The sequence below is a fragment of the Aphidius gifuensis genome, linkage group LG3 (genome assembly GCF_014905175.1).
Source record: "Aphidius gifuensis isolate YNYX2018 linkage group LG3, ASM1490517v1, whole genome shotgun sequence".
NCBI lineage: Eukaryota > Metazoa > Arthropoda > Insecta > Hymenoptera > Braconidae > Aphidius > Aphidius gifuensis.
In genome coordinates, this window is record NC_057790.1 from 26,720,369 (window position 1) to 26,748,222 (window position 27,854).

General features: G+C 22.6%; 1 protein-coding gene and 1 non-coding gene across 4 annotated transcripts in view; both read left to right on the forward strand.

The window, feature by feature from the left end:
• LOC122853365 (protein madd-4) overlaps positions 1 to 27,697 on the forward strand; it is a 95,942-nt gene extending 68,245 nt beyond the window's left edge. Inside the window, exons 6-26 of one of the 3 annotated variants that reach the window (XM_044153798.1) lie at positions 11,920 to 12,303; positions 15,097 to 15,238; positions 15,539 to 15,668; positions 17,526 to 17,628; positions 17,726 to 17,824; positions 19,226 to 19,364; positions 19,455 to 19,548; positions 19,925 to 20,322; positions 20,548 to 20,677; positions 21,204 to 21,414; positions 21,497 to 21,810; positions 21,886 to 22,013; positions 22,246 to 22,413; positions 22,496 to 22,680; positions 22,911 to 23,000; positions 23,973 to 25,164; positions 25,244 to 25,326; positions 25,405 to 25,618; positions 26,178 to 26,350; positions 26,429 to 26,579; positions 26,773 to 27,697. In XM_044153798.1, coding sequence (XP_044009733.1) covers positions 11,920 to 12,303; positions 15,097 to 15,238; positions 15,539 to 15,668; positions 17,526 to 17,628; positions 17,726 to 17,824; positions 19,226 to 19,364; positions 19,455 to 19,548; positions 19,925 to 20,322; positions 20,548 to 20,677; positions 21,204 to 21,414; positions 21,497 to 21,810; positions 21,886 to 22,013; positions 22,246 to 22,413; positions 22,496 to 22,680; positions 22,911 to 23,000; positions 23,973 to 25,164; positions 25,244 to 25,326; positions 25,405 to 25,618; positions 26,178 to 26,350; positions 26,429 to 26,579; positions 26,773 to 26,885 — 4,641 coding nt within the window. In that variant the 3' untranslated portion in view covers positions 26,886 to 27,697. Of the gene's footprint in view, positions 1 to 11,919; positions 12,304 to 15,096; positions 15,239 to 15,538; positions 15,669 to 17,525; positions 17,629 to 17,725; positions 17,825 to 19,225; positions 19,365 to 19,454; positions 19,549 to 19,924; positions 20,323 to 20,547; positions 20,678 to 21,203; positions 21,415 to 21,496; positions 21,811 to 21,885; positions 22,014 to 22,245; positions 22,414 to 22,495; positions 22,681 to 22,910; positions 23,001 to 23,972; positions 25,165 to 25,243; positions 25,327 to 25,404; positions 25,619 to 26,177; positions 26,351 to 26,428; positions 26,580 to 26,730 lie in introns of all 3 variants that reach the window. The other 2 variants (XM_044153797.1, XM_044153799.1) reach the window with 2 other exon arrangements.
• Positions 23,407 to 23,525, forward strand: LOC122853580. Its single transcript, XR_006373919.1, has one exon. It is a non-coding gene; the product is annotated as a 5S ribosomal RNA (ribosomal RNA).
• Positions 27,698 to 27,854: the final 157 nt, after the last annotated feature.

Below are 27,854 nucleotides of genomic sequence, written 5' to 3' on the forward strand. Positions count from 1 at the left end.
TTTTCGCCTAAAAGTTTTTTTCAAGTAATATCATTGACTTTTTTTTTTTTTAATTTACAACACATACGCATTGTTACAGTGTACATAATAATTGTTGAAATATGTGGAATATAAATATATAATTTATTTTAGTTTTATTGTTATAAATTATCTAACGGAAAATTATTTTTATTGTATATTAATATGTAATTTTTTTCTTAAAGATTATTTTTATAAAACGATCGAATTTTCATTTACATCAAATTTATTATCAATTTATTCATCGAATTTATTTTTACAAGTAGGTTGATGAAGTTCAATATGTTTGAGAGAAAAGTCTTTTGTTTGCTTTTCGATTATGAATTTTTTTTACAGAGGCTAGGAGCCATAGGCTCAGCCGCAGTCTTGAATTTTTTATTTTGCAATTAAAAATGTTTAATAATTTAATTTAAAGTTTTTATTAAATTTAAAGTTTAAATTAATCAATGATTATTTATTTATTCAATTTGAAATTTAATAAAAATTTCAAATTAGTTTTACGTTAAACTTCAAATTAAATTGTTAACAATTTTTAGCATAAGTTTATTCATTTTTAACATACGAGATCAATGGGAATTAAATCTGGCTGTAAACGATATTTAATTTTGTTATTGGAGGTGAAAGTATACAACATTTTTACTAAATATTTCTATAGTTACAATAGTTATTTATTAATGCACAATTTTTTACATTCTTTTATTTTATTAATTTCAATTTATTAATGCCACAGAAAAGAAAAATTATCACTCAAGAGATCAATCAAAAATATTTAAATACTTAACTAGTATTATTTTTAAAATTTTAGAAATATTAAATTACACCTAAATGCTAAAGTAACATTTAAAAAAAAATCCTAAACAATTTTGACCTTTAAAAAATATTAAATAACTTTTTTTATATTTTTTTTTAAACATGATAATTTGTAAATGTATTTGATGATTGGTAGTGTAACTAAATAAACTTTGAATAAGCCTCGAAAAAAATTTTAAAAAATAAATAAAATTAACATGTATATATACACAATGCACAAACTGAATATTGTCGAGATGATTTAACAGTGTAGCCATACTCTGGAGATGTATGTATATGAAGTGTAACATGTATTCCCCAGTGGGCATGTTATGATGCAAGTGACCTACATGAAAATTTTGGCATGAATTTCAATGCTGAATCCCAACGTTATACTCGACTGCATACTTGAGTAACTCGACAGCCATTTTTCTATATATATTATCATTCTAAAATCCACGAAAAAATATATTAAAAAAAATAATGAAAAAAATTAAATATACATTTCCTAAAATTTCTCGTGGGCTTTTACAATTTCATAGATCAATTCTTCGTCTTCTTGAGCTTTTATCCATCATAAAAGCTCTCATATATATAAAATAAATTTTTTATAAATAAAAGGTCATTATTATTGTATTTGTAAATTTTTAAAAAAAGTTTAAAAACACTTTGTTAGATCGACATTTGATAGGTATGTTGGATAGACATATATATATTATTTTGGTGACTTGTTAAGTACTTTAAAACTCGGCAGTTGGTCGTAGAAAGTTTTAACCCGTAGAAAACCCCCTAAAGCTGTCTATTACACCAAAGCCATTTTGTGAACAAGATCCAAACTGTTACAGCATCATCCGGTTTTCTCAATTATATTATAGAAGAGGAACTACGGAGCACAAACTATTACCCGATTGGTTAAATCTATGGCATCATTTTCTGCATATATATATTCTCTCTTCCTTTTTCTCTCTCTGACTCTCTGAATAATCAGCATCATTAGACAACGTAATAATCTTAAATAATTTTTGCTTGCATTTTTCGACTCAATTTTTTGAGTATTAAATTTAGCATTTAAAAAAAATATTAAATTAAAATTTGACGTATTTTTTATGTGTTTAATTAACACTGATCATGGAAATAATATCAATAAATTTTTACGAAAATTAACTTGGTTTTATATTGATAAAATTTTCATTTTTTTTGTTGATAATTTTTTGTTGTATTTTAAAAAAATATTGAGTGTAGAATTTTTTTATTACAGGTTGAATAAATTGTAAAAATAAAAATGATGTTTGTTATTGTGACAATATGTTCAATTTTAATATTTTATTATTTTGTGATTAAAAGTCATTTTGAATAAAATCCACCCTATAAATTCATGAGAGACAATAATTTTTCGGGTCAACAATAAATTTAAAGCTAAAATCCAACCGGATAGGATTTAGCTGGTGCAATATCAAGGGTTGTTATATATATACCACACTACTTCCGTTAGTACTTCCCTTTTCATCGGCTTTTGTGGATTTTTTTTTCATAGTGTGCGTATTTATCTGTACAAACATGTACATCAATACACACGTGGTTTAAATCTACATGCATTTTTTATTAGAAGGAAAAACCGAGCTTATAAATGATAATTAAAATAACCGAGTCAAAGTATTTTGCTAAATTCATATTTCTTTTAAATTGTATTTGTCAATTTATAAATTTGAGAGAAAAAATTGTATTTTAATATTATTACTATTTTTTTTACGAAATTAAATTTTTATATATTTATTCGATTCAATTTTTTCATAAAATTAATGGCATAAAAGTTTTAAAAATTTATATTATATGTCATGCGGAGTTATATTATTTATAAATTATCATTTTTCATGATAAAAATATATAACCTACCTAGATTTAAAAAGGAAAAATGACGTCAATGATGTAGAGAAATGAATAAAGAATTTCTTCATTATCTTTTTCTATTTTTAAAATGAAAATTCTTGTATTTCTTCAATTGCATTTTATTGATATTGCTATTTTTAATAATAAAAAAATATTATAAATTTTTACAAGAAAAAACAAAATATCGAAAAAAAAAGAAAGAAAGAAATTTAATTATTTATTGGGGTGTTTTAATATTTCCTAAAATTCAATTGAAAAGCTTCACAAATAACTGATGATAATTTATTAATTTTTTTTAAATAAAAAAACAATTATTTTTTATTGTTGGCAGGTGCTTTTTTTTTGGAAAATAAAAAACAAAAAAAAAAAAAAAACGACAGAGATAGTCCCTTGTGTTTTAATATTTTTTATAAATATTTTTATAAATAATTAAATAAAGCTCAGAGCTTACGGAGTTGGAGCTTTATAATTATTAGAACTTTAAACAATAATAACACACATAAACCCTATCTTTATAAATTAAACAAATAAATAAATAAACTCATGGATTTATTAATTAACAATTTAAAAAATTAGCAAGTAATTTATTTCATATAAAACCCCATAAAATAAGAAAATAAAAGATGACAAATAAAGCTGGATGTAGGTCCTTATATCACTAAAGTGATGATATGTAAATATGAATTATTAAAACAACAAAAAAGGGATCTTTATGAATTTTAAATCTGGCTTTTGGGAATCATTTCCCACTGGTAATATATTCCAGCTGAATAACCAAGTGCAAAAGCGAATAAAATATCCAAATGCAACTCTCTATATACACATATATAGATTAAAAGTATACACACTATCAAATAAAATAAACAGCAAAAGATATTGTGCCCTTTATACCTCTTTTACTATATTCTCAAATTAAAATAAAAAAATATAAAAAATTATAGTTTACTCTCGTGTGTGTCGTTAGCATACCAATGAGTCTAACATCATTTTTCTCTTTTTTATGATACACTTTTTACCAAAGCCCAACATTAAAAAAAAATTATTTTTTTTTCAACTTTGAATTAATATACCTTTCAGCTAGCACTCAACTCTTTTACTTTACTCTAAATCTTATACATATATTCATACATGTAATTCATCTGACTTGAAAATTAAAAAATACTCCAGTGATTATAGTCAACGAATAGTCAGCCTATCAAGTTACACAAATTTTTTATCCTATCAATTAATTAACTACTACATAATTGTCATTTTAAAAATTAATTTTGATAAATTTATTTAAAAATCATTTACCTTTTAAATTTTTCATTTAATTTTTTATCAAATTTCGAAAGATAAAAACTGTTTAAGAATTAATTGACTCAAAGAATTCAAAATGTAAAAAAAAAATTGATAATTGAATTAAAAAATTAACTCATGACCTGGTTATAAAATTTTATTAAAATTATATAAAAAAAAAAAGAAAATCATTTGTCATAAAAAATAAAATAAAGTTCTGCAATAATATATAAAAAAAAAAAAATTCATATAGCAATATAAAATTTTCAAATGAATATTTAACTGATAATATAAAAGTAAAATATTTTTTATCTTTGTTGAATGTTCATAAAATTCTAGCTAATAAAAGTCTCGAAATAAATTCATTGAATTTAAATGAAGACAATAGTTTGAAAAGCATATTTAATATTTTTTATAACAGTGGATGAATAACTTTTGTATTGCAAGCTGTGATTGGTGTCATTAGACAAATATATACATGTATTTTGACAAATCGATAAGCTCGTTAGACATGAATTTAACAAGTTCAGTACGGATCAAATTTACTCACATCCAAAACTACTGATAATTATGTTTAAATTGTCATCACATTTACACAAACAATAACACACACGCATATGCTATTACACAATGCTTCGATTGATGTACACTGATCCTCATACAGATGTTGAATTAACATCTAGTTTATCACAAAATAATAATTGTTATTGTAAACGTCAATCAGTTTGTTATACTATTTACTGAAAATTGATTGTTCAATTCAATTATAATTGTATTTAATTTTTAAAAATTATTTTTATTCATATCGATAAATAAATTAATGGATAAATAAATAAATGAACAATAACTTAATCATATTATACTAAAACTTTTTAATTAATTATTTAATCAAATTTACAACTTAAACTTTAAAAATTAATTAAAAAAAAAAATATAATTTCATTTTTAAAATAAGCAAGTATTTATTTTAAAAAAATATAATTTATTTTTATATTTTTTTTTTGCATTTAAAAAATATCCGTTTATTTATTTATTAGAGAAAAAAAATTTAATTAAATTTTTATATTTCATAATGAAAAATATAATTAAAATTTTTTTTTTTTTTTACTCAATTTTTATGTCATTTTATTTTTTTATTATTTTTATAAATAATAGTATTTTTTTATTTTTTTTAAATCCACTTAAATAAAATGAATTATTAACATTTTTTTATTTGTATTATAAATATTTTTTCTATTTTTTAATTTCAAAAAAAAAACCATATTTAATAAAAGTTGTAAGATAAATTTATAACTAATTATTTTTAATTATAATTTTGTAGTTTAATTATTATTATTATTAGTAACATTAATAATAATATTTTTTAATTTTTTTATATCAAAAAAAAAGTATTTGACAGGTGTCTAACATCTTGACCCATCAATCCAACACGTGTCATTACTAAAATAAATTTATCTTTTCTCTTAATTTTTTTTTCTTTTATATATATTACTTGATGGTTTTTCCAAATTTGGCCTACATGTGCCTCGAAATGTTCTTGCTGGATTACTAAAGACCTTCAACCTTTTTTCCCCATTTGTAATTTTCTTTTGTGGATTCTACATTGACCGCAACGAATTCTAGAGGATTTAACAAAATCCAGGTTAATCGTGACAGTGTTGTCATTGGAATTTCTTTTCATATCATTATAATATTTATAATTCCTTTTGATGTAATAATTAACCGCTTTATTTTGATATTTAACCATAAGGTTAAAAAGCAAAAAACGTAATTAAATTTTATTATTTTTATTTCTAAGCCTTTGTATGATTAACAATTTTTTTTTTTTTATACTATAAAAAATTGTTAATCATAAAGAGGCCTAAAAACTTTATTCGAAATGTATAATAAAAAAAATTGATTTCGCAACAAGGCAGCTGAATTTATTATACTTTTTTTCGTTCATATTATTATGTTAACATTTATTTTTAACTTTTAATAACAACTAGGCTAGCACTCCATAGGTCCAAGAGAAATTTTTTTATAGCAACAATCAGACTGTTTATAATTTTTTTAAGTTGGCCCATACATGAGGCTTACAGAAAGACGCGATAAACTATAATCGAATAAAAAAAACCTTTAAATGAATATTATATTAATTTTAAAAAAGTCTAAATCAACTCGGTGGAAATATTTCTCCGCCCATTTCTCCACGTTTTTCCGAAAATAACCCATGGTTGGAGAAATGACGGAGGAATTCATGTATAACTCTGGTAAAAAAATTTCTCCGCTTTTACTCCAACCTTTTTCCACCTAAAGTTTTTTCCAGTAATATCATCTACTTTTTTTTTTTTAATTTACAATACACGTACGCATTGTTACAGTGTACATAATAATTGTTGAAATATGTGGAATATAATTTATTTTAGTTTTGTTGTTTTAAATTATGTAACAAAAAATTATTTTTATCATACATATATTATTACTCTGTGATTTTATTCTTTTTTGCACTTTCTTGTTTGAGATTATCTTCATGAGAAGCATTTCTTTATATCTGTCACATATCTCAACATGTAGAAGGTATTGAATAAATAGTTGTTTCTGCATTGTGATAAGGTTTTCATGAGTGGTATTACAAGTTTTTTTTTGTTTTTAATTAAAAATGTTTAACAACTTAATTTAAAATTTTCATTAAATTTGAAGTTTAAATTAATCAATAGTTATTTATTTATTCAATTTGAAATTTAATGAAAAATTCAAATTAAATTTCTAAACATTTTCAATTAAAAAAAGAACAAACTTATCATAATTAATCAATATTGTTTACGTTAAACTTCAAATTAGATTGTTAACAATTTTTGGCATAAGTTTATTCATTTTTAACATACGAGATCAATGGCAATTAAATCGGGCTCTAAACAATATTTAATTTTGTTATCGGAGGTGAAAGTATACAACATTTTTATTAACTATTAAATATTTATAAATATTTCTAACAATAGTTATTTATTAATGCACAATTTTTTACATTCATTGACTTTATTAATATAATTTATTGATGCCACAGAAAAGAAAAAAAGAGGCTTCATTTCTTGTTTTTTTAACAGAGAAAAAAATTAGCAAGGGATAAATTAATCAAATCAAAATTAATATTTTTTTTAAATTATATTTCAATTGAATAAATGTAACAGCTTTTGAAACATTTATATATTTTTTTTTTAAACAATACAACCATTCTAATAATAATCATGTAAATTTTTAGAAAAAAAACGACAATTGTTTGTTAATGATTTGTATTTATAAAAAAATAATAAAGAAATAAATTTGTATTGATGAAAAAAAAATATATAAATTGGGGTGAAGAAAATATCGTTAGGGTGAAAAAAAAAAAAAAAAATTATAAGACTATTGAGTTTGAGAAAATATATCTCTCGGGAGTTTGAGAAAATGGCTAAGTCAACCTATCGTTTAACCTTATTTTTACAAGCATTTCAACTTTATTTTTCTTCATTCTATTTATTTTTTTTTTTTTTTAGAACGCTTCTTTAGACAGATTCCTAAATACAATTTTATATATTTTTTTTGTTGTTTCTATCTAGAGAATAAAATACACGCGTGTATGTGTTTATACGATAAAAAATAAAGTGGTTATTTTCACATGTATTTTTTTCTACAATCACACTTGAATTTTTAGTTTATTTTTACTCATAAAAGCATCCTCATAATCGATTATACATTTTTAATAAAAAAAATTATATTTTTCATAATTTCATTATTTTTATTAACGAGGTTTAATAAAATAAAAAAAGTTAATTAACTCAATGTAAAATAAAATATCCCCGGGTTATTTAAAATTTACATTGCCATCGGAATTTTTTTTTTTCTTTTTAATAAATTACAATATTATTTTTTTTACGATAATAAATTCATGAATATTATTTATTCATTTGTGTATTTTTTTTGTAAAATTATTCATTTTTATAATTTTAAAATTCATTATTTATCGATACAAGAAAATATTGGTTTATTATTTTTTTTTTTAAATTTAATTTTTGGATTAATTCATTTGAATTTTTTATCGATTAGTAATAAGACTAATAAGCAGAAATTTGTAATGAAATTGTCGAATAATTATCAATAAAATACATACATTTTTTCTAATATAAATTAAATTTCAAATAAAATTTTAAATACTTAATAGTCTGGTAATTTTCAAAGGGGTGAATTAAAAGTTCATTTTAAATTAACAAAATAATGCGTAAAAGCATTTGAAATAAAATACTCAAAGCATCAAATTACTTGTAAATTACTCTGTGCATTTTTTGCAATTATCATTTATGCAATCTATAAATTAAAATAATTATTAATAATTATTTATAAAATCCTAATAATAATAAAGTATTAAAAAACATCGAAAATAATTATATAGAAATAATTTTTCCTTGCTACAAATTAACAATAGCAATATTTAATTCAAAAATTATATTTAATTTCGAATTTCCATCAGTATTATTAATTAAAATAATTTAAATTTAATAATGAATTTTCATCACTCTGAAATTAACACTACAGTAAAAGCAACCCGATTAATTTGAAAATCATGAAATTAAATTTTTTAAAATTATTTATTTATTTATTAATGTATAATTATAGTTAATATTTTTTAAAATAAATAAATTGAAAAGCGTTAATTATGCTCGTTAGACAAATGGATATTGTAATTGTATGAAAATTATATTTGAAAATTAAAGCATATCTTTAGCGACAAGTATTTTCCCACTTTCACGAAAATCATGTGTGTACATCTGGGACGAGCTTAATTTCATTATATATTGGAAACTTGTGAAAGCGTACAAATTCTCACCCCCATAATTTACACGAACACACACATATATATGTATTTTCCCCTATTGAAATTCGTATTCATGATAATGATAACAAACAAACGAGGAATGACGTACTTTGTATTGTAAATATAAGTCGGCAAAACATTTATTCGTCAACAATAATGTACAGTCAATTTTCCATCAAGTTTATTAATTTACAAATTTATTTGTTGGCTGAAAAAATTAAATTAATTATTGTTATTTTGTTGATAACAATTTTCGATATTGTTACTTGGTAAATATTTATTTTATCAAGCTAGAAATTTTGTTTAGTAAATATTTATTCAAAAATCAAATATCAAGTTTAGAAAAAAAATTTATTGTTTGTTTATTTATTTAATTAATCTATCAATTAATTAATTTATTTAATACTTTGTTTGTTTATTTATCATTTTTTAGTTGTTAATAAATTATTCGTTTATTTTTTTTATTTTTTTTTTTTACTTTATTAGGTTGTAGCCGCGCTTTTGCCGCGGTTTTTTCGTAGCTGAAGACTTGTATCTATACATGGCTCAAAAAAAAATATTTCTAAACAAAATTTTCATGAAATTATGATTTTATAATTTAAACAATACTTAGATATTGTTATCCTTAAAGTTTCGTAAATTAAATTCAATTATTTTTATTTTTTTTTGCAATTTTATATGTTTGGGCAAATTGAGGAAATTCCATAATGTGAAGGTTTTTTCGATTTCAAAAAAAAAATATTTCTAAACAAAAATTTAACAAAATTATGCTTTTAGTAATTAGATAATATCTGAATATTACTATCCTGAAAATTTTGAAATTTAATTTCAATTATTTATATTTTATTTTGCAATTTTAAATTGTCCGTGACTTGCAGACAAAATTCATCATTTTTCGCAGCAGCTTATACTTGTTAAAAAAAAATATTTCTAAATAAAATTTTCATGAAATTATGCTTTTGTTGTTTAAACAACACTTAATTATAACTACGCTAAAAATTTTAAAATTTAATTTTGATTATTTATATTTTTTTTTTAAATTATTAGCTAAAAAAAATTCAGTAAATTAAATTTTATATTAATTTTAAAATCAAACAAACTAAAATTTCAACAATATACATTTAAATTAAAAACAAATAAATTTGAACTTTATTATTTAAATATCAGATCAAAAAATAAAATTTATTCTTGTTATTTTTTTACAACTTTTAATTGCTCAAGTTTCAGTGGATTAATTTAAACATCAAGCTTAATTAAAATAATTGAATTGAAAATTACAGCTGAGTCGACTATGCTTGTGTGGTAACTGACCACAATTTTTTTTTTTCAATATGCAAACTTATCTCAACTTAGTTTTACAAAATTTCATATACTTAATCAACTTGCATCATTTCATCAATCGATTTGATAAAATATAATTTTTTTTCTTCAATATTTTATCAATGATTTATCAATTCTCGTCATTGCACAAATAAATTATTACATTACATTCCGAGTACTTGAAAATTTCCATATTTTTTCTCATGATATTTATAAAATTATTATTTATTTTTGTTAATTTTTCATCGGTGATATTTTTAAATTTAATGAAATATCCATGAGTCGAGACGTGCCTGGCAAACTGCCACGTAATCTCAACTCATTTGACATTTTTTTTTATTTTTATCTGTATCTTTATTCCTGTGAAAAGAAATTGTTATAAAAAAAATAAAATAATATAACCAAAAATTATATGAGAAGAAAAAAAAAAGAAATATAAAACGTAAAGTTGTATCTGTGTCGATTTTAGCAAGACATTTATATGTTGGCCGAAAAAAAAAAAAGAAAAAATAGTAATCTATAAAAGTGCCTGTGATATAGCTTTGAACGTGCTGGGATTTTTTTTTTTTTATATAAATGTTTAGAGTCCAGCTTGTCTCACGTACACACACAACACTGGACTTTTTGAAAAGAAAAAAAATTGTGTTGATGAGTTGATGGTAGCAGATATCTCTCTGGTTTTTAGGTGAATGAGAAAAAGAAAAACAATTACCACTGGACTATACCGGAAGCTGAGAAAAGTAATAGCCAGATGTATCATTTCTGTCCATTTATTTCTCATTCATTTCTCAGCTCTTTATATTGTTTTCTTTTAAATCCATTGTTGCTCTTTTTTTTACACTGTAAATTATCATTGTTATTGTTTATATGATGAATATATATATACCTTGAGTTTAAATTGAGACAGAGAGTATTGAATTACTTGATCCTTGTGTTGATAACTCTGCGAGATTTATTAAATAATTTCGATTAAATATCACAGGAAGTTGTTAAAGTTCAATGAAATATAATAAATAATATATATATTTAAATTAATTAATTAATTTAAATTGGGGGAAGGGTAAATATAATGCTAGTTATATTATGGAAAAAAAAAAAAGTAAATCTAAATAAATTTAATAATCTAATAATTTTTAAAAATATTAAATTAAATTTTTCGATGTCAAAGTAACGTGAAAAATCGTACTAAATAAAAATACAAAAAAAAAAATTAAATAAATTAATACAAAGATAAATTAATTAATTAATATAAATAAAAAAAAAAAAAAAGAAAATAATAAAAAATAAAAATATAAGAATTTTTAAATTTAACACAACATCATGTTTTGAATTTTAGATGAAAAAAAAAAAAAAGGAAAAAAAATGAATAAATAAAAAAATTAATGTTTTTGTTACATTTTTTATAGCTAAATATCCTATAAATCATTTGACCATTGACTATGTTCATCCAGCACGTTGTAAAATAATTTATCAAGACTGAATTTTAACAAAAAAAAAAAATGAAAAATAAAAACTTTGTAATTTACGAAAAAATAAATGAAAATTTTAATTAATCAATTACTTTTATAAATTATACATTCCGAATGAGATAAAAAAAAAAAAATAATAATTAATCATGACCCTATTACTTTAAGTTTGGTTTATCAATAATTATATTTCATAGAAAAAAATTATTAATATAAAGTCGTTGAAGTAATGTAAATAATTGAAGCAATAAAATTAATTTAAAAAAATAATTTATTCAATTTATGTCTTTGACGAATGCCGAATGATTAAATAATTAATTTTTGTTACAGCCATGTCACGACTTGAGTGATTTTCGAGGTGAACAATGTGCATCCTTTGACAATGTACCTTACAGTGGACAATTGTTAAAATGGTATCCTTACTATGATTCAACAAGACCATGCTCTTTGATTTGTCGTGGAATACAGACATACAGATCTTTAGCATCATCGTTAAGTTCACTTCGTCCAATGCAACGTTTAATACTCATTGCAAATGAAACAGCCAACAAAATTGATGGTGGACTAACAAGTGGTTCTTTGATTGATAATAACGATGAAGATCTTGATTCAGATGAAACAATTGTCGTTCAACTTGCTGAAAAAGTTATTGATGGTACCAAATGTAATAATGATCCAGATAGTTTTGATGTTTGTATTGGTGGTAATTGCATGGTAAGTTATCATCACGTACAATTTATTTTTTATTATTTAAATTTAAAATTAACAACAATTGTCGTAATTAAGAAACTTAATTTTATCAAATTTAACACAATAGCTAATTTTAACGTTGATTTTCATAAAGTTTTAAGGCAAAACTTTGTTATTCAAAGAAATTTTAAAATTTATATTCAAAACATTTTGTCGTTATTAGTTATTTTAATTTGTTGGTACTAATGATAATTGTTAAAATTATTATTTTATCATATTTAAATATTTTATATACTTGTTTTAGATTATTTTGAATATTTAAATTATATTTTTCATATTATTTCTTCTGTTAGTTGGTAAATGTAATTATTGGAGTTTAACTGAGGTCGATGAACTGAAAATTATTTTGAATTATTAAACTAACGAATAACAGTTTTGGGTTCAACGTCTGTCTCGACAAATGTCATTCTTCAGAAATCTATACTCGTTGTATGAAAAAATAATATTTAAAAAAAATTAAAAGCTCTTATTTCTAGTATTTTTTCTTTTTTTTGCTCTGATTTCTTTTAATGATTTTTAAAGATAATGAGAATAATTGAGAAATAACTTTTGATGGGATGAAATTGTATTATCATTTAGCCATAAAATTTTCACATTTATTTTTTTTAATATTTGTTAATTCAACATGTTAAAAAATATTAAATAACGGATTGATATATTTTTCAAAATGTTAATTCAAAATTATTATCAAAAAATTAATTTAACATTTTTTTTTGAATCCTTATTATTGAATATTTTTCAATTTTTAAATTTTAATATTTTAGCTAAATGTTAAATTAACATGTCAAAAAAAATGTCAATCTATTTTGTCATTTGAAAAATGTTAAATTTAAATAATTAAAAAATAATCAATTTACACTTTTATAATTAATTTTCTATTTAACAATAAATATGAATTTATTTATTTTAAATTATTTATCAAATTATAAAATATATTTCATTTTTAAATATTCACAAATTTTTGTTTGTTAAAATTTCAAAGTTTTTATGTAAATTTAAATTTATTATTTCATCACAATTACTCAATATATTCTTGTATTAAAATAATTCAATTTTAAACACACTTTAATATTATTTTTCTCGATTGATTCTTCATCATTTATCAATTTTTAAATTCTCATATTTTGCCAAACCGTTCAATACACTTATTTCGACATTTAAAAAAATGTTTAATTGAACATTTTCATTCCCTCCCTATAAGAACGCCTTTTTTAAAAAAATAATTATCTGATTGTATCGTATTTGTGTTATCATGTTGATTGAAGGGTGCGATGGATAAAAAAAAAGATGAATCTCTCCATCGTGTACTATTCGAAAAGTTGTTTGAAAATGTCGTTGATGTTTGGGATTTTTCTCACACTCACTTTCATCTTATTCATTTTTCATATATTTTTATTCATACTGTCGTCAAGCCTCGGTGTTTTACCAAGCACCACACAAGACTTCCCCGCTTTTATTTTTTTTTCTTTATTTTTCCATTTTTTTAACCCACGTCAATCCCATTTCTTCTCCACTACATGCACACACATGCAACGATAAAAACTCTCGATATTTTTTTCTATCCCTCATGTATAAAGCTTTCATAAATTTTTTTTTTTTTTTCTTCTTCTTCCACTTGTGTTATACGCCCTCCAACATATTGCAACAATTTTTTTTTCTACTAATAATTTTATTTTCTATCTATTTTCATATTTATTTAATAATTTTCTTTTTTTTTTTCATGTTTATTCTCGTCCAAAGTAACACCGAATAATATTTTTTTATATAATTTTTTTTTTTTTGCATTAAGCCCTTGATCAAGACAAGACAATAATAAGTGAAAATCATTTGAAAAAAGTGATTAGATATTTTTTATATCGTGTCAATAGTATAAAATTTTATGAAAATATATATTTTCTTGACTTTATTTTTATTTTATTTTTGCTTTTAAAGTTAAGTTTATATTCATGTATATTCCTCAGTGAGTTGACTATTCGTGATCCCTCGTTTACCATGGACTATCTTAGCTGAAGCTTTAACATTTCAGACTTCAAGATAAGGAATGAATAATGCAACCAAAAGCTCTGTGTCCTCTCCAACACTGTTGTCTGAATCACAAATCAGCCTTGATTCTGTCTTTATTCCTCTCACTCTCCTGTCTCTCTCTTTATTTCTCTCAATGAATGACAAGTTACCTTGATCAACGTCAAACCCTTTATAATCATTATTTTTCTTTTTTTTTTTTTGTATATATTATATATTTCTAAGGGTCGAGTAAACTTCAATTCACGAAAAAAATAAAAAAAAAAAATTCATTTATTTGATGAATATTTAAATTGGTTAAAAAATTATTTAAAATTATTTTTTTTAATATTTTTTTTTACTATTCTATTAGACAGTGTTTAAAATAATATTTAAACAATATTTTTTTAATTTTAATTTTTAAATTTTTATCGTTTTTTTGTGATGGATAATTTTCATTTTTATTTGTTAATTTTAAGCGAAGACAAGTGAATTTTTCATTTAAAAATTATTCAAATTAAACTAAAAATAAAATGATAATAAATTTAAAAAAATAAATTGATTAAATCTATTTTATAGATTGATTTTATTATGATTTTATTATTGCTTAGCATCAAATCATCAAGTCATCATGTGAATAGTCAATTTGATCTCATAAAATTAAATAGAAAATACAAGAAACTTTTGTGATAAAATAAATTGATAATGTTTGTTATTATTTAATTAATAAAATTAATATTTAATTTTGTTTTTTAGAAAGTTGGATGTGATGAAAAAGTTGGAAGTAACAAGACATTTGATTCATGTGGTATTTGTGGTGGAAATAGTACGTCATGTCAACGAAAATATGCTTGGACACTTGCAACAATATCAGCATGTTCAAAATCATGTGGAGGTGGTGAGTTAAATATTAAATATTAAATAGCAGAATGTATTTTTAAATTTGACCTTAAAAAAACAATAAATATATCTAAAAATATCAAAGTGTGATTGAAAATTATTTGACCTTTTGATATGTCAATAAAAAATCAACAAATTACTGTTTAATTAATTAAAAAAATCAAGAAAACAAATCAATTGTTTGACCTAATTATTGTTTTATTTATAAAATTGTCGTTTGATATTTTTAGATCATTTTAATGATGTGTCTGGTATATTTAAAATGATAATTTTGGTTTTTAATTTTTCTTTTGTCTAGGCATGAAGATGACTATGGCAATTTGCCAATCTACACATGGCGAAATGGTCGTGGAAGATGTTAATTGTGATGCTAAAGAAAAACCGATGGAAACACTTTTGCCATGTAACACGCATGACTGCGAAACCAAGTATGTATTTTATCAAGTCTCGTAAAACAACTTGAAATGTTTTTTTTGGAAATTTAATTTTTCCATTTTTTTAAATTTTCTTTGTGCATTTTAGATATTTTAATTTATTTATATATATTTCTGTTGTACACTGAAAGAAGAAAATTTAATGAATCATTGAATTTAAATATATTTTTTTGTCATTTTACTGGGATAATAAATTTTTTACACATTGTAAAATGTTTAAATAATGGAAATGTTGAAATTTGTTTTTGCTAGAATGTTGAATTAACATTTGCATAAAATGCTGAACTAAAATAAATGTTGAACTGAATAAAATGGAACTAACCGAAAAGAAAAAAGATGTTCAAACTTTAATGGAAAATTAATATTTAAAATTTGTTAATTCAACATGTTAAAAAATATTAAATAACGGATTGATATATTTTTCAAAATTTCAATTCAAAATTATTATCAAAAATTAATTTAACATTTTTTTTTGAATTCTTATTATTGAATATTTTTCAATTTTTAAATTTTAATATTTTAGCTAAATGTTAAATTAACATGTCGAAAAAAATGTCAATCTGTTTTGTCATTTGAAAAATGTTAAATTTAAATAATTATAAAATAATCAATTTACACTTTTATAATTAATTTTCTATTTAACAATAAATATGAATTTATTTATTTTAAATTATTTATCAAATTATAAAATATATTTCATTTTTAAATATTCACAAATTTTTGTTTGTTAAAATTTCAAAGTTTTTATGTAAATTTAAATTTATTATTTCATCACAATTACTCAATATATTCTTGTATTAAAATTATTAAATTTTAAACACACTTTAATATTATTTTCCTCGATTGATTCTTCAACATTAATCAATTTTTAAATTCTCATATTTTGCCTAAATATTCCATATCAACATCTCGACTCATTTCGCCATTCGAAAAATATTAAAATTTCTACATTTTTTTATTTCTATTTACAAAAATGTTATGTGGCTTGAAATTTCTTTTTATACTTTAAAATATAAAATAGCATAAAATAGTTTCAAATATATATAGTCATTCAGAATGTGAAAAATTATTTCCAGCAAAATGAAAAAAATAAAAAATTCAACAATATAAGAAAACAAGAAAAAAAAAAAAAAGCTTTATAGTTGCAATGCATACTAGTTCTTTCATCTCATTTTGAAGGGCCATTAGACAAAAAAAAAAAAAAAAAAAAAAATGACTTGCGGTTGTTCTTTTTAACATGTAATATATATTTTCTTTTTTTATTTTTTCATTTCACTTTATTTTTGTTTTTTTGAAAACTCAGAGAAACACTCGGTCGTCATTTTGTAAACTCAACTTTCCAATAAATGAGTCTTTTGATGTTGACAATCTCTTCTTCACACTCAAACATTTTCAATGTGAAATTGTAACAAAAAAAAAAAAAATGGTATATACATTTTACAATTGTGACAGTTTATTTTGTATTCTTTTATTTCGAATATCGAACTCACTGACCCTTTGATATTCGAAATAATATTTTTCTTTAAATTTTACTACTTTCGAAAATCTAGTAATTTAGAATTAAATTATTAACTTTTATATTTTTTAATTTTGAATAATCAAATTGCCATTATTTTAAATAAATAATTATAATTTTTTTTTAAATACAAAAATGAAATATTTGACCTAAATTTATTATCGCAATTTTATAAATGTTATTTCGATCAAAATAAAAAGCGTCACTTGGATACGACAATTTTTTTTAATAATTATTTTTAGATGCAATTTAATTTTAATAACAGTAAAAGTCTTGTTTTATTTTATTGCAAGGTAGAATAATATTTTTTATAATTATTTTTGTTTGTATTTCAGATGGTTGACTAGTGAATGGGGTAAATGTAGTGCAACATGTGGTGGTGGAGTTAAAACAAGATCGGTTTTTTGTACCGAAGAATATGCAAATAAAACAACCAAGGTATATATTTTAAAATTTCTATCAATTAAATTTTAGAATGTTGTTTATATTGAAAAATTGATTGATGTATATTTTTTGTGTTTTAATTACAAATTAGCTACCGGATCGAAGATGCATTGCCAGTCGTAGGCCGAGAAATCAAAAAAATTGTAACATAATATCTTGTCCAATGTGGGAAACTAGTGAATGGAGTCAGGTAAGATAATTTTATTATTAACTTATCAACAAGTATATTGTTTTTACTATTACTAGTGGAAAAATTTAATATTAAACATTTTTTAAATGTCGAAATAAGTGAACATTTAGGCAAAATATGAGAATTTAAAAATTGATAAATGTTGAAGAATCAATCGAGGAAATTAATATTAAAGTGTGTTTAAAATTGAATAATTTTAATACAAGAATATATTGAGTAATTGTGATGAAATAATAAATTGAAATTTATATAAAAACTTTGAAATTTTAACAAACAAAAATTTGTGAATATTTAAAAATGAAATATATTTTATAATTTGATAAATAATTTAAAATAAATAAATTCATATTTATTGTTAAATAGAAAATTAATTATAAAAGTGTAAATTGATTATTTTTTAATTATTTAAATTTAACATTTTTCAAATGACAAAATAGATTCACATTTTGTTTGACATATTAATTTAACATTTAGCTAAAATATGAAAATTTAAAAATTGAAAAATATTCAATAATAAGGATTCAAAAAAAAATGTTAAATTAATTTTTGATAATAATTTTGAATTGAAATTTTGAGAAATATATCAACTGGTTATTCAATATTTTTTAACATGTTGAATTAACAAATTTTAAATATTAATTTTCCATTAAAGTTTAAACAATTTTTTTTCTTCTTCGTGAATGAACACTTTATATTTCTTTTAATGTAAATTTCTATTTTCTCCCCAAATTATTTATTAATTCAACTGTCAAAATGTCACTCAAATTCCAGATATTTTCGTCTCTCATTTTCTTCTCTCCCAGCTCCAGGTCAATATTAGCAATTCATTAAAAAACTACGATAATTTCGTTTTAATTGATATGATATATAAATAAAACAGAACAAAAGGTCAAGGTTTTAATTTAAAAACATTTTTAAAAAATTGAATTTAAAAAATATTCGATGCTATATAGTATCATCGTGGTAATAAAAATAGTATGCATCGATATTAAAAGTCAATATGATTTATGATAAAACATCACAGCCAGTGATATTTATCAACCCTTTTCAATAATATAATAAAAAAAAAAACATATCAAGTTGAAAAATTAAATTCTATAAACACAAACTCAAACGTCATCCCTCCAATTAAAATATAACTTGATTCATTAAATTACCATTCTTTTTTTGTTCATCAATAAACTTTACAAAGAAAACCTTAAAATAAATGAAAAAAAAAAATAATTTATTTATAAAAGTGTAATTTAAAATACAAATTTATATATCTTGATTATTTTTATTTTATTTTTTTATTCAAAAACAATATAAAAGTTTGAATAAAGTAATTTAATTTAAAAATAGTTTTAATTATTTTTTTTTAAAATTGAATAAATCAATGACTTTTATTTTTCGTATATATAGTGTTCAGCAACATGCGGATTTGCAACAAGAACAAGAACAATTGAATGCAGAGATGGTGAAGGAAGATTATCATCTGATTGTGATCCAACTGAACGACCAGGCAACGAACAAGAGTGCAAAACCAGCACTTGTCCAGGATGTAAGTTTTTTTTAATTAAATAAAATTTATTTTCTCTTCATTTATCCATTAACTTTGTTAATTGAAATTTCAATAATACTATTATTGCAGTTTCTGGTGATAAATTTGATCCAACAATCCAATCCTCAGAATCACCACCAACACCAGAAAAATTAATTGCCGAAGAAATGCCTTCAAAACCAACGTAAGTTAAATATAAAAAAAAAAAAAAATTACAATTTCTAAATTCTCATTTATAAATAAAAATAAAAATTTATTTATCAATTAGTTATTTATTAATTTAAATAATTAAATTATAAAATTATTTTTTACAATTTTTCGAATTTCTTTTTCGAATTTTTCAAGTTTTTTTTCGAATTTTTAAAGTTTTTTTTCGAATTTCGATCAAATAATTTCGAATTATTTAAATAAAAACAAATAATTACAAAATAAATTTATAAATTAATTTGATTTTTGCAAAATATATTTATTAATTAATTTTTAAAAATTAAATTATCAAAAATTTCAAAAAATTAATAATTAATTTTTGTTTTTTTTTGTTTTCATTAATTTAAAATTAGATTTATCGTTGATAATTGGTCAACATGCAGTGCAACATGTGGTGAGGGTATACGTCATCGTGATGTACACTGTAAAATATTTCTCGAATTTAGTAGAACAATGGCAAAATTACCAGATCATCAATGTGCTGGTACAAAACCACAAGCAACTGAACGTTGTATGCTTAGACAATGTGAACAAGATGAAAATAATTATTCATATGGTATTGATACTGTTCGTGATAGCGGCTATGAAGATACAAATTTAATGGATTCATATAAATTATCTGGTCTAAGTGGTGCTGGTGCTGGTGGTGATTACGACAGTGGTGTTAAAGTTGCACCAGGTAGTTCTGGACAAACAACATATTCATGGAAAGAAGGTGGCTACAGTGCATGCTCAGCATCATGTCTTGGAGGTAAATTTTTTTTTTAATTATATTAATTAACATTGTCGTAAAACTTTTAATATTATTAAACTATTTTTTTTTTTTCCTTTTGTATAATCAAAGTTGTGTTATTATATTTTAATTAATTAATAAAAAATATACAAGTTGAATAATCCTTGTTTGTGTTTAAGTTAATTTGTAAATATTTTAGTTAATTAATTTAATTATAAAAAAGATTTTTAATTTTCATAACAGGTGTTCAGGATTTGATAATTAATTGTGTCAGTGATGATACTGGTAAAACTGTTATACCATTACTTTGTACTGCTGAAACAAAACCAGAATCGAGAGTTAGAACTTGCAATGATCATGCTTGTCCACCAAGGTAATATTTTGAAAATTTATTTTTAAATTTTTATTTATTTAATAATACAATAAAGCCATATTTTTTATTTATCAATTATTAAATAATTTATTTTTATTTTTCAAATTATGATTTTATTAATTTTAAAAATTTTGTAAAAATTTTAATTATTTATTTTTTAATTTTATGAAATTTATCATTTAAAATATTCTTGTATATTTTTTCTAAAATTTAATTATAAAATTATATTTATTGATTTTTATATAGTTGATAATTTTGAATATATATTAAATTTATTTTTAAATATTTATTTATTTAAAAAATTCAACAAAACACTGTGCTAAATTGATAAAAGTTTTTTTTTTTTTTTCTCTATAATTTATTAATTATTTCTATCGACAATTATTGATTTTTTTTTTTCATTTTCTTATATTTATTGAGTGCTTTTTGAAAGTTAAATTAATATAAATAAATTTATTGTTTAAATATATTTAAATCAATTAATAAAATGAATTTTAATTTATTAAATTTTCAATTTTTTTTTCAGATGGAATTATAGTGATTTTGGTGCATGCAATAGTGAATGTGGTATTGGTATGCAAACAAGAGACGTCACTTGCATTCATGAAGTTGCAAGGGGACCAGGTAACACGGTTGTTGTATCAAGCCACATGTGTCCAACACCAGCACCAGTAGACAGACAGCATTGCAATGTGTGGGATTGTCCACCTAAATGGCAGCCTGGTGAATGGAGCAAGGTAAAAATTATTAATTTATCTTAAACATAACTATCCAATTAACTTTTATTATTATTTGTATTTTAATATTTTAATATTTTAGTGTTCAAAAAGTTGTGGTAATGGTGTTAAAAGACGTGAAGTTGTTTGTGAACAAATAATGGCACAAGGACACAGACAAAATGTTGCTGATCGTGAATGTCAAGGACCAAAACCACCAGCTGATAAACCATGCAACACAAGATCATGTCATGAAAATGGAAATTCAAATAGTCATTCAATAATATCAAGTGAAAATTCAACATACATACAAAAAGATCCAGAAAATAAAGTTGAATTAAAAATTGGAATGACTGCAACAGTATTTCAAGGAATAACATCAATCAAAATTCGTTGTCCAGTTAAAAAATTCCACAAGTTTGTATTTAATTTTTGAAAAATATTTTCATCTACTTTATTAATTAATTTTCCCATTTATTTTATTTTCCATAGAGCACAAATTACATGGACAAAAGACAGAGCAGAAATACGTAAATCGAAAAAATACAAAATTAATAAAAAAGGAACATTGAGAATAATTGACATTCAATTCACGGATGCTGGAGTTTATGGCTGCATTGGTAAATCATTTTTTATTTTTCATTTATTTTTTTAAATTAATTATCTATTTTTGGGTCTATCTTGTTTTTCATTTGATTTTATTTTTCTATTGATTTTTTATCGATGAAAATGTTGAAAATTTGAGGAATAAAATGTGCATTTAATTAAAGACTTTTTTTTATTTTATAAAAATATTTATAGTTGAAGTAATGATGGTGGGTTTAATAGGTGAAATTTAATATTACCTTTCAGCTGGTCAAGCACACTCTGAAACTCATTTAACAGTGAAGCATCGTACGAGAGATCAAATGAGCAGTGAAGAAATATTAAGATCTGGTAATAATGTTCAACATCGTCATGATGTTAACCTAGACTCTGGTTCACCAAGTTCCGGTGAAAATTTACAAATTGATAGAGCTGGTATGATTTTTTAATTGAATTTTATACATGAAAATTTTAATTATTTTACTTTGATAATGTTTAATAATTTAAATTATATTAGCACCAGCATATCAGGGTACATTTGCACTTGGAAATGATGATTTGAGTCATGAATCACGTCCGGAAATTCAATTATCTGGTAAGACAACTAAAAAACCACGTAATAAAAAATTACGTCCACGACCGAGTCCTTCATCAGCAGACTCAACATCAAATGGAGAATATCCAGTCACATCAATTCATAAGGTAAATATTTTTTAATAATTAACATTTTTCAATGATAAAATATGCATGAATTTAATCAGCTTCACTCAATTTTAATTTCAAAAATAATTTAAATTTTCTATCTGTGATTTTACTTGATAATTAATTGACTGTTTTTCTCCTGTTTTTTTCTTGCAATTTTTACTAACATTAATGGCCTGGCTGGTTTGGTGATGGGATATATTTATTATAAATAAAAAATAAATAACCAGTCTGGCTATCAGGAATCAGTGGAATCCACTGCAGCCTCCAGTGGTTCTCGTCTTATGCCACATTTTACCCAACTAATAACAGCCTTGAAGGTGAAATTTAATATCAAATTACTGATTGATCATTTGCTTTGTAACAACTTTGCTTTTTTTTCATAACAAATAAACTCGTCGCCTTTCTAGTAAACGTGAATATAATTTAAAATTAAGAACGGTCGATCTTTGACTTCATATGTCATTGTCTTGTGTTACTTGTATTTGATGTAGAAAAAAATATTTCTATGGAAATAGCTTTATTGCTGTAATTAATATAAGAAATTCCTGGCCATACAGATAATCATTTTTTGGATTGATACACCACGAATTTAGTCGTTTTTATTTTTACAAAATTAATTTTATTATTTATTTATTTTTTTGTTATAATAGAAAATAAAAAAATACACTCGACAGGGAATTGAACACGTAATTGTATAAATTGATGATATAGTTTAAAATCTCCGTCAACGACCATATCGGCCTGAATGCACCGGTTCTCGTCCGATCACCGAAGTTAAGCAGGGCTGAGCGTGGTTAGTACTTGGATGGGTGACCGCTTGGGAACACCACGTGCCGTTGACATTCCTTTTGCTATTTTTTTTTTTATATTTTAATTACAATTGATTTATTATTTAGCTATTTTTTGTTATTTTCAACTACGTAAGCATTTGGCAATTCAATTTAAATATAAAAATTTTTTCCATAAAAAAAATATCAATTATAAATGATCTATTTTCAAAATTTCCTCATTAATAATTTTACAAAATCAAGGCACTCAATGAATAATTAAATACACATATTTTTTAAAAATACCTTAATCAATAAATTACAGCTCTAAAAATGCACATTTATTCGGTACAAAATTAATCTTGCTTTGAATAATTTAAACTACCAAAATTATTTATAAAAATATAAAGGACTATCTTTGTGGTGATTCAAAAAAAAAAAAAGTTCAATTAGTTTATTAGCAAGACGACAAAAAAATAATCATTGCCAATTTGATGTATAAAATATTTAAATTTTAAACAGTCATATTGGCCATTCACCAAGAACGCCCATGCACAAAAAAGAAATCACCGAACAACACCAATAAAACAACATAATCCTCACCGTCACAAATCTTCATCGGACAGCTATAATTTTGATAAAATGGACAACAATTTAAAGTACAACAGTGCTGACAATGACATGGGTATGTTTGGCCACAACACAGTGATACCTGATGAAAAATTTGGACCAGATGAAGAGCGAATATTCATCGATGATGATCCATATGATTTAGACACTGTTGTTCTTTCAATTGATCAGCTAGAAGCACTCGAACATTCAAAATCAATAATTGAAAATGCAAAAACAACAACAACAACACAAAAATCAACTGAAAATGAATTTGAATATTCTTTAAAAAATATTAAAACGAATGATATTCATGATAATTATCTTCGAAGTCAAAGAGGTACAAATATAGAAAATAAAATTGATAATACAACAACAACAACATCAACAACAACAGAAAAATTAACTGATGTATCAATTGAAAAATCAAAAAATGATACATTAATTATTTCAACATCAACTCAATCATCAAATGATGAAAATAAATTAACAACTGAAAATAAAAATACTCCAACAATTCCAACAACAATAATTGATGAATTGCATATTGATAAAAAGCCAACAGATCAAATTAATGAAAACCCAAAAATATTATCAACAACATCAACAATAAATTTATCAAAAAATGATGACGATAAAATATTTGATTCGGGCAGTGAAATGGAACAAATTGAGGATTCATATGAGAGTGAATTGATAAAATATAAATTAAATAATAACATGACAAATAATTTAAATAATAAAACTTTGATTATAAATAATATGGAAAAAAAAAATAATGAAAATACAAAAGACAGTGATTTGGATGGTGTTGATCTTGGAGCATTGGAAGTTGTTAGTAATGAAGATAACAGTGAACAAAAAATATCATCAACAACATTACCATCATCATCAACAACATTACCAACAATAACAACAACAAAAACAACAACAAAAACAACAACAAAAACAACAAATATTGATGATAAAAATGAAGAAAAAGTAAAAGAAATTTTATTAAATGAAAAAAATCAAATTGAATCATCAACTCCATTGGAAATACTTTCATTTGAAACAAATGATTCGATTGATGATGAATCTGGTGATTTAAATATATTCAGTACAGGTAATAATAATAATTATTATTAAATTGTTTAAATATTATTTTGAAAAATAAATTGATATTTTTTTTTTCTGTATTTTAGGAATAAAAGATGATATGGAATTTAAATGGATCACAACTGATTGGTCAAAATGTTCACAACCTTGTGGTGGTGGTGGTTTTCAAGTGAGTATTAAAATTTAATTGAATTAATTGATAGGTTGTTGTTGTATAAATAATTTGTGTATTTTTGATTGAAATTAGATGAGAGGTGCACAGTGTACGGTACGTTCAATAAAATCAAGTATAAATACAACACAAGTACCATCAAGAACAGTCATTGGTGCTTCACTTTGTGAGGATGCTGGTTTTCCAATGCCACAAAAAGTACGTCCTTGTGGTGCAAATACATGTCCACAATGGTATGCCAAAGAATGGACTCCTTGTGAATCATCAAGATGCTTTACATGGAAAACTGGTTCGTTTAATTTTGCCAATTAAATTTATGTCTATTTTCAAAAATAAATACTGCAGATATTGCTTGATATTATCTGACATAAATATGCTTTATATTTTGCTTTTTTTTCCGTAATTGGGTCATCAATGACAAATTTACAGTCAAGCAAATAAAAGTTAAACGAAAAAAAAAAAGAAACTAATTATTCAAACTGCTCTGGCTCATTAACCATGAGTCGTATCAAAAAATGTTTCGATATAAAAATTATTTGTCTTTTCAAGAGGAAAAGAAAGATTATTCTATTTTTTTTTTAAGTCAATTATTGACAGAGTTATTGCATTTTTTATTTGAACGTGTGCTAGACATGTTGCTTCTCTGTCTGAGGCATGATTCGCGCATGTTGACTATCAAGTTCATAACTTTGTTAATAATTGAGCTATTAAAAAAATAAAATAAGCATTTTGTTCATCTTTAATAGAAGAATAATTTTTATTAGAATGATTTTTTTGTAAAATTTATAATTAAGACGCTAAAATGATTTGAATAATTGAAATTTTTCGATATAAATTATTTTATTTAGCTATGCAAAGACGAGAAATAACTTGTCGTATTGCTGAAGAATTGGCGAATGGAACAATAAACATGACAATTGTTGATTCAAAAAAATGTGACGATGAAATAAAACCACCTCAAAAACAGGAATGTCACAATGATGCATGTAAAGGTGTCTGGAGAGTTGGTGAATGGTCCAAGGTATATTTCAAATAAAAACCTGAATTATTTAGTAGCAATATTCTTGTTGTTGTCTAACAATTTATTTATTATTAACAGTGCACAGCATCATGTGAGGATGGCATTAAATATAGAATACTACAGTGTGTATGGTTTGGAACAAAAAAACCAGCTGGAAATGTATGTCGTGATTTGCCGCGTCCAGTTGTGATGAAACCTTGCAAAAATGGACCTTGTCATACATCTGGAGGTAGAAATTTTATCTCATACTCATCCATTATTTTAGCACAATTTATTATTGTTATAAATTTATAAAAAATATTACTTTTTTTTATATAAAGTTGCATGAAGTAGATTAAAGTAGATGTTGTATTTTTTTTATTATGAATTTTTGTTTGTAGATCTCATTGATGAGCTCTACAATTTAGATTTTATTTTTTCAGATCAATGTACGGATGATTCACCACTTTGTCATAAAGTTAATGTCATGAATTTATGCTCACTTTATCAAAGACAATGTTGTAAGTCTTGTCGTGAAGCTGGACATGCAGCTTAAAAATTTAAATAATATATTATTACGCCAGAATTAAATGTGACCAAAAATTTGACGGGGTTACTATTAGATAAATATATATTTATTTCACGCACATATAATTTTTGTTTTTTAAATAAAAAAAAGAGAGGCATATACTGTAAATTATTATTATGATTAAATATGTATTTGTATAATGTGTACCTCGAGTTTGAATAAAGCCACAAAGTATTAAATTACTTGATCCTTGTGTTGATAACTCTGCGAGATTTATTAAATAATTTCGATTAAATATCACAGGAAGTTGTTAAAGTTCAATGAAATATAATAAATAATATATATATTTAAATTAATTAATTAATTTAAATTGGGGGAAGGGTAAATATAATGCTAGTTATATTATGGAAAAAAAAAAAAGTAAATCTAAATAAATTTAATAATCTAATAATTTTTAAAAATATTAAATTAAATTTTTCGATGTCAAAGTAACGTGAAAAATCGTACTAAATAAAAATACAAAAAAAAAAATTAAATAAATTAATACAAAGATAAATTAATTAATTAATATAAATAAAAAAAAAAAAAAGAAAATAATAAAAAATAAAAATATAAGAATTTTTAAATTTAACACAACATCATGTTTTGAATTTTAGATGAAAAAAAAAAAAAAGGAAAAAAAATGAATAAATAAAAAAATTAATGTTTTTGTTACATTTTTTATAGCTAAATATCCTATAAATCATTTAACCATTGACTATGTTCATCCAGCACGTTGTAAAATAATTTATCAAGACTGAATTTTAACAAAAAAAAAAAAAAAAAATGAAAAATAAAAACTTTGTAATTTACGAAAAAATAAATGAAAATTTTAATTAATCAATTACTTTCATAAAGCACACATTCCGAATGAGATAAAAAAAAAAAAAAAACAATTAATTATGACCCTATTACTTTGAGTTTAGTTTATCAATAATATTTTATAGAAAAAAGAAA